The sequence below is a fragment of the Nicotiana tabacum genome, chromosome 13, assembly GCF_000715075.1.
Source record: "Nicotiana tabacum cultivar K326 chromosome 13, ASM71507v2, whole genome shotgun sequence".
Taxonomy (NCBI): domain Eukaryota; kingdom Viridiplantae; phylum Streptophyta; class Magnoliopsida; order Solanales; family Solanaceae; genus Nicotiana; species Nicotiana tabacum.
In genome coordinates, this window is record NC_134092.1 from 36167192 (window position 1) to 36180814 (window position 13623).

General features: G+C 37.2%; 1 protein-coding gene across 1 annotated transcript; it reads left to right on the plus strand.

Moving 5' to 3' along the window:
* Positions 1–219: 219 nt before the first annotated feature.
* On the plus strand, positions 220–10632 carry LOC107774613 (uncharacterized). The gene is made up of 5 exons (XM_016594202.2): positions 220–449; positions 629–763; positions 3004–3111; positions 3506–3601; positions 10130–10632. Exons 1-5 carry the CDS (start codon positions 312–314, stop codon positions 10292–10294), a joined length of 642 nt encoding a protein of 213 aa, XP_016449688.1. The 5' UTR covers positions 220–311; the 3' UTR covers positions 10295–10632.
* The last annotated feature ends 2991 nt before the right edge of the window (positions 10633–13623 follow it).

Here is a 13623-nt window from a genome sequence, read left to right on the forward strand (position 1 = left end):
CAAGATTGACATAGTATTTATGTAACAAAAAAAACTCAAAAAATCCGAAAAATTCGATAAATCGAACCAATCCAAACAAATATATTTGATTTAATTTTAATAAAAATCAAACCAACCCATCCATCTATACAATTTGTAATTGTCGTTGCCTTCCAGTTTCGAACTTTCTCTTTCTTTTTCGTAGGTGTATACGAGTGCAAAGGAAAAAAAAACAAAAAGGAAAAGAAAGGGGGCAAAGGTGGAAATAAATCCCACTTCAATACCATTTGCCGTCAAGCTCCACTTCGTTGTACTTCTATTCGCCGTTCGCAATGGCTCTGCGGCAACAACTCAAGAATGTGAAAACCTTATTGCAGAAATGTGATGGAGGAGAAGTACCTTTGCACCATCCCTTATTCTACGCCGCTCAAGGTCTTCGATACCGAAAACTACAAGTCATTCTCACGACTGTAAGTTATTCTCTTTCACTTTTGCACTGACCCTTTTCCAAGTACAGAAGCCTGATTCTCTCTCTTTTCTTCATCAATATTACATTTTTCTATTTTATTGATCCAATTGTCACTGACCCTTTACCTATTACAACAATTTACGCTGGTCCTTTTGTTCAATAATATGTTTTTCTAAGCAGAGCACAGACAAGCTTGGAAAAGCAGGGGAAACGGTGAAAGTAGCACCTGGGTATTTTCGCAACCATCTTATGCCCAAATTGCTGGCTGTACCCAATATTGACAAGTACAGGCATCTCATGGAAGATCAGCGAAAGGTTCGTTCCATTTGTACTGTTGGTTGTAAATCTTGAAATTGCTCCGAATAGGATTATTTTTGTTGCGAGAATTTGATATGTTGGTTCTTTTATTCTCCTGTCCTGAACTTGAATTTTGGAGAAATTTTGTGTAGATGAGATGTTAATGTATCTAAGAGAGGAATTTGATGTACCATAATAAATAAAATCAAAAGCGTAAATAGGAGTCTATCTCCAATAGAGATGGCAAGCGGTGCGGGGCGGGTTTTGTCTTAACCCGCAAAATTTCCACCCGCCCCGCCCCGTTCCGCATAGCATTTCCACCCGCATCTACCCGCCTCACACTCACACCCGCGTTCACCCGCCCCGCCCCGCTTAGCTTCCTTTCTTTTGGCTGGAATTTTTTATGTCTAACCTAGGTGATTTTGCTTAATAATTGCAGCTGTTTATGGGCCGAAAAAGATTGCTTAATCTATAGTGAGCCACTGCCGTCACACATTATAAACAAAATAATTTTTTTATTTCATGGGTGGTGTCGAAGTCAAAAGAAAATGTTTATTACAAATTTAATGCCGTGTATTTAAATTAAAATACAAGAAGAATGATAGTTGTTGAATTTTCATGCTAGACATTTCTGTTTGTCTAATATACTTTAATTATTTTGAGAACGAAAAAAGCAATTTGAAAAGATAAAAGAAGGAAAAAGCTATAATAAAAGTGATAAATCTAACCCTCAGGGGTTGGCCTGGTGGCAATTGACTTGAGCCTTGGGGTTTGCTCCCTTTCAAGGTCTCAAGTTCGAAACCCACTGGGTGCAAACAATTTCTGAGGGCCATCGGATTGGGTAAAACCTGAATTAATCGTGGTGCACTTGCGGGAAACTCCTTGCCAAGGGCCTGTGCACCCCCGGGATTAGTCGGGGCTCAAAGAGACTCGGACACCCGGTGCAAAATCAAAAAAAATACACGGGCAGTTTGTTATTTTCTTTTGCCGTCTCATATTATGAAGAAGCAATTATTCCATATCTTTATCATCCCTGCTTTCTTTATGTCAATTGTAGTGATCATATGTGTCCGACAGAATACATTACAGGTAATAAATCGATGTTTGAGAATGAAGACCTGCAACCGCCCCGCAACCCGCAAGAATATATATTTTTTAAAATCAAACCGCCCCGCACCCGCACCGCCCCATTGCCATCCCTAATCTCCAATAAGCATTGGAGTAGGTCTCACCTAAAAAGGACAAAGAACACCCTAATACAAAGCTCTCCTTCAGATATCCCATCAAAAATGTAGGTCGGACTTGGTGAAAATTTGAAAGAGTTTAGACTTTGGTTTTGGCTTCTTTTTTAGTACCCTAATTCTCTTTTTGGCTTTGATACCATGAAATAAAATAGAGAAAAGACCTTCAAGAGAAAAAATAAATAAAACCATGGTGCTACGAGAGAATTAAAAAAAACGAATGTTCTCTGATAAGTCTTGGTGGGCAGATTTACATGATACCTGTGTTGACGGGAGGTAGTAGGTACTCGGTGGTATAGTCAAGGAGCACACAAGTTGGCCCGGACATCATCGTCATTATAAAAAAGGCTCTCTGAATGGCTCGCTGCCTATTTAGTTACTACTTTTTTATGTTTTGATTCTAGAACAGAACTAGAGATCCTGTCCCCCTCCCTTGAAAACTCCCCTTGATGAGCTCTCATAGTTTTGCTGAATCTAGTTATCTTGAAAACTGTTCTAGTCTTATGTGTCTCATTTGTTTGAAGTACAGTTGCAATGCAAGCACTGTTCTGCCCTTGTCATACAAGTTTCCCATCTGCAAAAAGATAATATACTCTTTGTTATCAAACTATATCTAGTAAAAGGTTATGCGAGATGGATTTCCCGCTTCCCATTGTATTTATTCAGAAGGAGAAAAAACTTTCTTTTCTCCTCTGCAAATTTTCGCTTTTTATTACACATCACAAACAGATGTCTTAGTGCACGCACCTACTGTTAAAAAGGCTGAGAATTTGGGCCAATGATATTGATTTTCCTATGTTGAGCATGTGGCATACCCTTGCATGTTTTACGATCAACACTGTGTAATAAACATTTGGGCCATTGGCCTTCACACTTTTTCACACTGTAAGTGGTGCCATTTATGAATAAAGTAAAATAAGATTGACTTTCTTCTTGCTTTCCTTTTGCATATTAATTAAGTTCTCGTGAGATGCTGTATTCATCTGTTTAGTGTTTTAAATCTGCTGCCTCTACCAGCTTTACCAACGTGAGGAAGTTGAAGAGGTTAAAATAGTTCCAGCAACCAAGGAAGATAAGATGAAAGAATACCATATGGCAGCAAACCGTCTGGATAGAACTAAGTTGGTCAGTGTCTTATGCTAAAGCTCTGTGAAATTTTTTAAAACAGTTTTCGGTAATGATTTTTAGTAGTCTTTTATCATATCTCATGTAAAATGATCATGAACGTTTTACTACCCTGTCACATCCTGCTATTTCTTCCTGAAAAAGGATACAGAAGAGGAAAGTAAATCTACCTGATCATTTTTTATCTCACACTAACTGTTGATATCAGCAAACTAGCATAACTGGTATAGATTTGTTGCAACAGTGACAGAGTCGCGCTATAATTAATAGTGTTTCATAAGGTTCAAGAGTCATCCTTTGGTTCTTTTAACTGTTTCAGATACACTTTTGGTAATTGGGCTATCAGTAGTTCTTCGCCTCTTTTTCTTTCATACGAACTGCAATTTACTTTCAGGTTCTTAGAAAACTCGCAAAGAAACCATTGGCGAAAGATGACAGTGGTAGGACTTTCATTCAGGAACCTGTTGGAAAAGATGAAATTGTGGCTGAGGTGATACTTCGTCCCTAACTTGTTGCTACATACTCTTTTTATTTTTGCATTCGGAAATCTTGGTTGATAACCTTTGCCTTAAAAGTGATGTGCTTTGTAAAACCCGGGGAAGAGAAAATTTACAGTAAGTTCAGACTTGCGGAGCTTGCTTTCCTTTAGTGATAGCCAGGCAGCTTCTTTTTTTTTTTCCCCTCTAAAAGGTGCTTACTGTCTCTCTCTATGTTTTTTAATTCTTTTCTCTTTGTGTTATAACTCTTCTAAAATTTTGGTTTTTACTGGTATTCTGCACTATCCACCTTTTGAGGGACAAAAATCTGTAGAGAGTCTTCTCTATTTCCACTCAGCGGAGTTTTTGGTACATAATAGCTGGATTTCTATAGGATATAGAAGTCGCTTAGTGGACAAGCTAGTTTATTTCCTCACTGGTTCCCAGATTCAGGTCGGCGAGGATTTTAAGTCCGGTAGTACATTAAAAACTCTAAACTTGCACCTTTCGCAAAAAAGAGTCACAGTTTCTCTCAGCAATTCTGCTTTATGTGGGAGTATATGGAACAATGGAATAGGAGAACAATGTATAAAGAAGGGATCTTTCTTTTCACTTGTGCTTTTGGTGGAAGTCGAAAATACCATGTTGTATGAATTATTGGCCACATTTGGTGGAAGACGATGTATGACTCAAGTAGAGTCACATGCACATCTTATACATTTTTTTTGACATGGATTGGTGTTTATTAATATAACTTTTTGACTTGTCAAAAAAAATTCTGTTCTGTAGTTGTAATCTTGGTTGTGATGTTTCTAGGATGGTACGAGTAATGCCAACATTTCCTTACCTCTTCTTCCTTCCCCTTTTTATGTTTTTCTAACCCGAGCCTTGAGTCTCAAATTCCATCACCTTTCAGTTTGTTCACTTGGCCAATCATTTTTCTCTGTCCCAATAATCATAGGACACTAACGTGCCCTTAATTACCTGTATTATTCTTCCTGACAATGTTTATCAGCACCATATATGGACACTACTCTCTTCCACCTTTTGCTAATCCGTATTTCAATTTACAACAAATCCTTGCTCATTTTTAAGTCCTTTGAGCTCAGTGCTTTTTTTCTGCAGAAAATGCTTAAGACCTTTGGAGTGTCTTTTGAGATCTCATATAGGACGCTATCTGAACAGACACTATAAGGTTACTGTGCATTAGTGCAGTAACCCAGTATGATCTTTATCACAATTGCTTTTGAAAAAAAAAGGAGTTTATTCTCTTCCTAATGTTCCTTAGTGACAGAATGGATCCAGATTGACTACAGTTATGGTCTATACATTTTTTCTCTTCCTAATCAGCTGGTCTCGCTGGGGTTTTAATCCCTCTATTAGTGGATTAGGCTCTACATCAATGTTTTAAAAGGGACACTGTTGCTCAAGGCCTAATTGGCTAAAGACAGTCAGGTTTAGCAAATCTGAGTCATAAAATTTTGGCATGAGGCATTTGCATTTCCCTTTTGCCCAAGGCAATGTGCTTCAAAGGTTTTTCTTCTCTAATGAAAAGAAGGACGTGTAAAGAAAATTTAGTTATTCCTAATTTAGTGATCCAAAACATGGGTATGTATTAGAACTAATCTTTTTGGTATGAAGGTTCACAAAACTAATAAAACATGAAGGAAATAGTCTAAATCTTTCGTTTGGGAAACTACATTTAATGTTTTCTTTTTCACTCTTGCAAACTGACTTTAGCTCTAGCAATCTCGGTTTGGACCTTTTTCTGTTTTATGTGTGGTGCCAAGCGAAAGTTACTTAAGGAAAGCCTATCCCTGTCACTAGGAATTTGACGGCAATTTTCTTTCTTTATTCTGTAGCTTACAGCTGTTACCTTGTTCTCTGTATGTGGATTGGCTTGCTGGTGGGATATGTTATTTGCTAAACTGAAAGCCTTACTGTCTTAACTGTATTTAGATCACTAGTTATTTGCGTCACCTTCCTGCTCTTAAACTGTTTGTGGAAAGACTGGATATAGAAATCACCTCCAACTTTCTTTTCTTTCGAAATCTTTTCTGTGATTACTCTGTTAGAGGTTTAGTTTAGTAACTTGATGTGCACCTCTGATATTTTCCATTGAGAAAATAGCCTAGTGTCCTTCCTTATGACATGAGTGCTTGAAGACTGCTCTAGTACATGGTGTTTAATGAATACTTGAAGTTCTCACAATCTATTTGTTGAAGTGCATGACCATTTCATCTAAAAGCTTAAGCTGTTAGAGAGAGCATACTTTTATTTATTTAATTTTCTTTTCAACACGCTCCCTCACGTGGGGGCTTCATTTTTTTTCATTGGCCAAGCACGTGAAAATTCATTTTAATAAAAGAAGACTTCTTGTATTTCTTGTATTTCTGTGTGTATTTTTACATCCCATGAGAATAGCTACTTATACAATGAGTCCTAAGACTAAATAAGGAAAGACAATAAATTACACATTAATTGCAATTAATTATAACGAAGGCAAAAATTCTAGAATCAATCTACTCCTACAATTAAGCTAGGAAATCTCTAATCAATCAACACTATAAAATGGGTGACGAAATGATCATACATTGTATTGTGGAAGATTTATGGTGTAGTCCATATTCTTCATAATCATGTTAGAAGTAAATAGAGAATGTATGTAGCAGAACTTACGGGTTTTAATCAAAATGTAGACAAACATGCCTTTGGTGAGAAGTGTACGACATGTCTAAGATATGAATATGACATCATCATACATCTCGGTGCATTATTGATGAGTACTTGTGGGGAAGAAAAGAAAATAGAGAGAAACCAGATAAGCCAATTATTTTAATGAGCGAAAATACTTTTTACCACTACATTTAAGAAAAAGGAAGAAAAGGGAAAACCTTCAAGATGTGCGGATTTGGGAATCAAAAAGATGGTGACTTATTGTAATATTTAATATTTTATTTTAATTACTCTAACTTCAAGATAGGCAAATTGAGGAGCCCTCTGGGGCTTTGGTTTAGTGGTAAGAGTTCAGGTTGTGATGTATGGATTAGGTGAACATCATGGGTTTGAGTCTTGCTGCCATTAAAAATCTGGTATTTTAGTGGAGAGGGGCAGGCCTATTATCTACCGAGTTTCGAACTGTGCACCACAAACTGTCGGGAATTCTCGTGGTTTTCAAAAAAACAAAAGATAGGCAAATTGAGATTACGTAAGGAAGTCTCTTGAAAAATATTCTTCAGACATGGTGCATTTAATCTCTTAAAGAGTTTTACTTGGAAGTAGGAGTTCCTAGGGTTGGATCCGTAGTGGTTTGTTATCTTTTTAGTTGTATGATGTATCCTTGACATGCTATCTTTTGGAAAACATCAGTGTTCCTTTTTTTTTTCCCCTCGATATTTGGCCAGTCAAGAACTCTCACGTTCAGAAGATGAAAGTAGTGGTCATGAGGATGTTGAGATGGATATGCGGACGGACATACCAGGATTGATAAGATTAGAAATGAAGATATTCGGGACAGGGTAGGAGTAGCCTCGGTGGAGGACAAGATGCGGGAAGCGAGGCGTAGGTGGTTTGGGCATGTGAAGAGGAGAAGCACAGATGCTCCAGTGAGGAGGTGTGAGAGGTTGGCATCGGGTGGTGGTGGTCTGAAGAGGGTAGAGGTAGGCCAAAGAAGTACTGGGGAGAGGTAATTAGGCCGGACTTGGCGTTGCTTCAGCTCACTGAGGACATGACCCTTGATAGGAAGGCGTGGAGGTCGAAAATTAGGGTAGAAGGTTAGTAGGTAGTTGACTGTGTGTCTTCCCCATACCGGTAGTAATAGTTAGCTTTGTATTCGGTTATTGACATTCTTGATTACTACATGTTTTCTTATTATATTGCTGTTGATACTGCTTGTTCTCTTATTATCTTGTTATTGTTATTTCTTGTTTTCCTATTATCTTGTTGTTAATGCTTTCTCTTTCTATTCTTGAGCCCGGGGTCTATCGGAAACAATGTTGTCAAAGGTGCGCTTAAAGCACGCTTAAGCCCTGAAGCGAGACCCAAAACATGTTGAGCGCTTCGCCTCGCTTTGTGGGCGTTTCAGTGTCGCATAAAGGCTCTAAGGCGTAGTTTTCCTTGCCAATGAGTGTAATCCTGAAAAGGCGATACTAAATAATTGATATTTCACTTTATCATAATATTTTTCAATTTCGTTGTCCATATATTTGTTATTCATGCATATATTTATTGGTCTTGGACTATATATACATATTTTTACTTTTTCTCCAGTTGCGCATTTTTTCATTAAAGCCCACGCTTTATTTGCGTTTTGCGCTTAAAGCCCCAACGGACCCTAGAGCTTTTTTGCGCTTTTCGCCCTTGATAACACTGATCGGAAACAACCTCTGTACTCTCAAGGTAGGGGTAAGGTCTACGTACACACTACCCTCCCCAAATCCCACTCGTGGGATTATACTGGGTTTGTTGTTTTTTGATATTTGGGAATGCCAATTTCGGTCATTGCAAACTTTACATTGGATAGAAATTATTTTGTGTGACCTATCTACAATGTCAGACTTCCAATAGTATTTGGATGTTATTTCACTTCCAATTTGGCCAGTCAAGAACTCTCACGTCCAGAAGATGAAAGTAGTGGTCATGAGGATGTTGAGATGGATATGCGGACGGACATACCAGGATTGATAAGATTAGAAATGAAGATATTCGGGACAGGGTAGGAGTAGCCTCGGTGGAGGACAAGATGCGGGAAGCGAGGCGTAGGTGGTTTGGGCATGTGAAGAGGAGAAGCACAGATGCTCCAGTGAGGAGGTGTGAGAGGTTGGCATCGGGTGGTGGTGGTCTGAAGAGGGTAGAGGTAGGCCAAAGAAGTACTGGGGAGAGGTAATTAGGCCGGACTTGGCGTTGCTTCAGCTCACTGAGGACATGACCCTTGATAGGAAGGCGTGGAGGTCGAAAATTAGGGTAGAAGGTTAGTAGGTAGTTGACTGTGTGTCTTCCCCATACCGGTAGTAATAGTTAGCTTTGTATTCGGTTATTGACATTCTTGATTACTACATGTTTTCTTATTATATTGCTGTTGATACTGCTTGTTCTCTTATTATCTTGTTATTGTTATTTCTTGTTTTCCTATTATCTTGTTGTTAATGCTTTCTCTTTCTATTCTTGAGCCCGGGGTCTATCGGAAACAATGTTGTCAAAGGTGCGCTTAAAGCACGCTTAAGCCCTGAAGCGAGACCCAAAACATGTTGAGCGCTTCGCCTCGCTTTGTGGGCGTTTCAGTGTCGCATAAAGGCTCTAAGGCGTAGTTTTCCTTGCCAATGAGTGTAATCCTGAAAAGACGATACTAAATAATTGATATTTCACTTTATCATAATATTTTTCAATTTCGTTGTTCATATATTTGTTATTCATGCATATATTTATTGGTCTTGGACTATATATACATATTTTTACTTTTTCTCCAGTTGCGCATTTTTTCATTAAAGCCCACGCTTTATTTGCGCTTTGCGCTTAAAGCCCCAACGGACCCTAGAGCTTTTTTGCGCTTTTCGCCCTTGATAACACTGATCGGAAACAACCTCTGTACTCTCAAGGTAGGGGTAAGGTCTACGTACACACTACCCTCCCCAAATCCCACTCGTGGGATTATACTGGGTTTGTTGTTTTTTGATATTTGGGAATGCCAATTTCGGTCATTGCAAACTTTACATTGGATAGAAATTATTTTGTGTGACCTATCTACAATGTCAGACTTCCAATAGTATTTGGATGTTATTTCACTTCCAATTTGCAATCCAAATCTTTATTTTGATTTGCACTTCCAATTAATAAACCCATATCCAATTAGTGATTATCGCAACATGTAGTGTCATGAAGAGCTGGTTTGAGGAGTTGTGAAATTTAAGGAGAATGTTAAGATATAACACATCTGTGTTGGGAGTTTTATGGTTTGGACATTTGGTATTGACATGGGCGCTTTCCATTGAGGAAAATAAGGACAAATTTTCTCCACAATGAAAGCAGTATCTACTGGGGATGAAATCTACCTCCTATTATGACCATGTGAGACCTGACTTGGATTAATAACTTAATGATAACAACTCGGCCAATATTACTGTCGGTTATTGCACATACTATCTCTGAGACTGATCTTGAAAATGACATGTAGGAGATTGTGATATATGATTGACATGTCTCCTCCTTTCTCAAATAATTTTTTTATTTTTTATTTGAGATGTCTCCTCATAATGGGTACCCCTCAGCTATGCAGAGCGCTTAGTTAGGAAGGGGAGCCGTATGTCCATTATCTTTTGATTCCATCATTTGATCGACAGTACAGAAATGCACAATTGAAGATACTTGATTTGTTGAAAAAACCTCATTATTTTGTGTCCTTACAATGTGTTTGTGAGTTAAAGGTACTTCTCGAATTTTCTTATTAATTGTGGGAGTAAGTTTCTAATTTTCTGTTACAGTTATATTGATAATGCTCAAAACGTAATACTAGTTTCATGCTTCCAAATTTCTTTCTGCTTTATCAGGTGTCAAGACAGCTCTCTGTTCATATTGAACCGGAACATTTGGTTCTGGATACACCTTTGCATGTGATGGGTGAGTTTGAAATACCACTGCGGATGCCGAGGTCCATTCCTTTGCCAGAGGGTAAGGTTCAATGGATTCTGCAAGTGAAAATTAGGGGCAGATGAAACGAACACTTCCAACATCTTATAATACAAAGTATCTGTGACAGAAGTTTAAATGATCTCTGCTTTCGAATGTGATGATGGTCTAAGCTTTATTGTTCATCTGTAGTTTTAGCATAGATGGTTGTCTTTTGGCAGAAAAAGATAGCATTTTGTTCAGTTTTTTGGACTTTTGGAATAACCTCCTGGAAATTTTTGGGATGATATTAGATTTTTATCACAATTTGATGGTCATTTGGACTGTTTTCCCTTTCCTTTAATCTGTGTATTATCAGCAGTGCCACAGCTTTGATCAGTGTAATTGTGGCGCATATATGGATTAATTAAAAGCATGTTAAATGCATAGGATTTATCATCATTGTCTTTCCATAATGTAACTTTCCTGCAAATTCCCGTTGCCAAAGTAGTCCAGCAATTGTCTTTATTTTCTTCTCACCTTTGGAACACAACTATATGTCTTAACACTCATACTTGGAGTTGGAAATTTCTTCTTCCTTGGATTTAAATTATATATATATTGACATTATTAAGAAGTGATAAGACGTGATAGTAGGTTAGTGATCATTTTTATCATGTTATAAAATAATATCATAAAAATTTATATGTAATTACCTCTGTGCTCCACCTGTGCTGATTTCTATAATAGTGTTTGGTTTTTCTGTAGCCGGTTTCGTAATCCTGAATTCTTGGCCCTTTTTTTTCTTTTTTCCTATCCTCAAAAGGGAACACAATGGAATTATTGCGATTGAAGATAGAAACTCTCATGTTAATTGTTCCAAGTTTCATGCTTGACTTTCAGATGAATTCATGGGTGTGTTTGGTATGATGGAAAGTATTTTCTGAAAAATATTTTTCAATTTTTTCATGCTTAGTAGGCTTAAATATTTTGGAAAATATTTTCCTTATAAATTCATTTTCCTCCAATTGGACAAAAATATTTTCCCTACCAAGAGAATGAAAATATTTTTCAAAATTCTTTTTCAAAATTCTTTTTCAATCTTCCCCACCTCCAACGCCCCAACTACCTTAACTCCCCACCCCTACCCTACCCACCCCACTCCCACACTTACCACCCCCACCCCCGCCCTCCCTCCTTCCCACCCCCTGTTTACTTAAATTTTATATTTTTCAAAAAAATATTTTCTAATTTTTAATTAGTTTGAAAAAAGTTTACCACTCAGCACCAAACATGGGAAAATAAAACCATTCATTTTTCAGGAACATATTTTCAAGAAAAATATTTTCCTTCGTACCAAACACACCCAATATCAAGATAAGTTTTCCTATGTCTACCCTTTTAAGTTTTGTACCAATTGGCAATTGCCACTACTGGGTGTCCTTAAAAAATTTCAAGAACTAAAACACTCTTCCTAATAGTGTTTAGTTAATAAAAGAATTTACAAGAAAAACAAAAATGTCATCCTTTTTAAACAAACGCCCGCAGAGTCCTTGTTTTCTTCTTCGATTTCGATTTTTCTTCTACTTAAGACCACAATGAAATTGAGTTTAGAAGGAACAATGATCCCATATCCCATGAAACAATTATTAACCGGAAGTCAAACTATTTATGAACACAAATTTATAATTTTTGCAGTGTATTAGCAAGTCTGCAAAGATCTTTTCTTTTCCCTGATTTATTTAATCCATTTCTTTTGGTGTTTGCCCATGGGATGATAATCTTATTTATTTATTTTTTACCCACGTATTTTTTCACGAGACATGAGATAAGAAATCTAGTATTTCACTTAATTCAAGTTGATGCTATTTTGACTCTTCCTCAAAGAAAAAGATGATCAAACAATTCCCAATCATAGCCCTTACAGGTCGGATCATCCGTATAATATATAAAAAGAAACTCCACATATTTTTTTTTTGCGACTTTTGCAAAAATGACTTCTTTTGTTTTATATTTACTGCAAATGCAATTGACATTTTTACCTTTTCACTCATTCGGCATCTTTTTACCAATTTTGTACTACACATTTTATTCTTAACTTGATTTCTCGAATTTTGCAAAATTCATGATTAAAAACTTGTCCACAGGTAGCGGTGTACATGGATCGGGTTAGTTTGGGTTTTATCAAAATCAAACCAAACCAACTATATCGGTTTGGATTGGTTTGGTTTTGTCGGGTTTTCGAGTTTTTTGGGTTTTCTTTTGTTACAAGAATATTATTTCAATCTTACTTTCTTAAAGATATAGATCAAGTTCTATTAAGTGGATATATGTTTAGTAAAAAATTAAAAAATTGACAAACATATGATCTATTAAAATATTCTTATGGTGGAATTTTTTAGTAACATATGGTAGTTATTTTCTTAGTCGACTAATAATAATTTTTCGTTGATGTACACTTTTAAAGTTAACCAACTTTTAGGTACTTCTGTCCGTGCCGGACGCCAGTGAGTTGATTCAGCCGTTTCAGAGACTTCAAGGTATACCTGCTTGATGCTCGCAGGCCTCGAAGTCACCTTTTGATATTGTCTTTACTATTGTTTATCTTTCTATCAAATCAGTATTGTACTTAGAGATTCCTAGTGTACTTTATTAAAGCTTATGAATCTGTACTACCGATTTTAGGGATTATATGACTGTTGTTCCATTTTGATTTTATTATGACATTTATTAGTTTAATTTAATATCTTAGTCGTTATTTCTGCGAAATTCTCAATGTATGTTAGGGTTACCTAGTCTTAGAGACTAGGTGCCATCACGACTTCCTAAGGTGGAATTTTGGGGCCGTGACAGGGTGATATCAAAACTCTAGGTTCATAGGTGCTATGAGTCATAAGCAAGTTTAGTAGAGTCTTGCGGATCGGTACGTAGACGTCTGTACTTATCTTCGAGAGGCTATGAAACTATTATGAAATTACACTTCTTTGATTCCTTATCATGCTGATTTGTTGGTTTCGAAATCTGAGCCTTTGCACTTATCTTCGAGAGGCTATGCACATGTATTCTTGTATATCTATTTTCTCTACGATATGGTTTGGACTGGTAGCCTATGACCACGCCAGGAGGATTGTGATATTGAGCCTGTGACTATGCTGGGTGGATTGTGATATTGAGCCTATGACCACGCCGGCTGGATTGTGATATTGAGCCTGTGACCACGCCGGGCAGACTGTAATATTGAGCATGTGACGAAGCCAGACAGATTGTGATATTGAGCTTATGACAATGCCGAGCGAATTGTGATATTTGCATGCGAGTTGTCCGTACGATTGTGATTTATGTTGTGGCACGAGGTCTTGGCCGTGTGAGGGTGATTGATAAAGTGGGCACCAGGTTCCATGTGTATAAGATTCATGATTTGTGACTTGAGATTTTT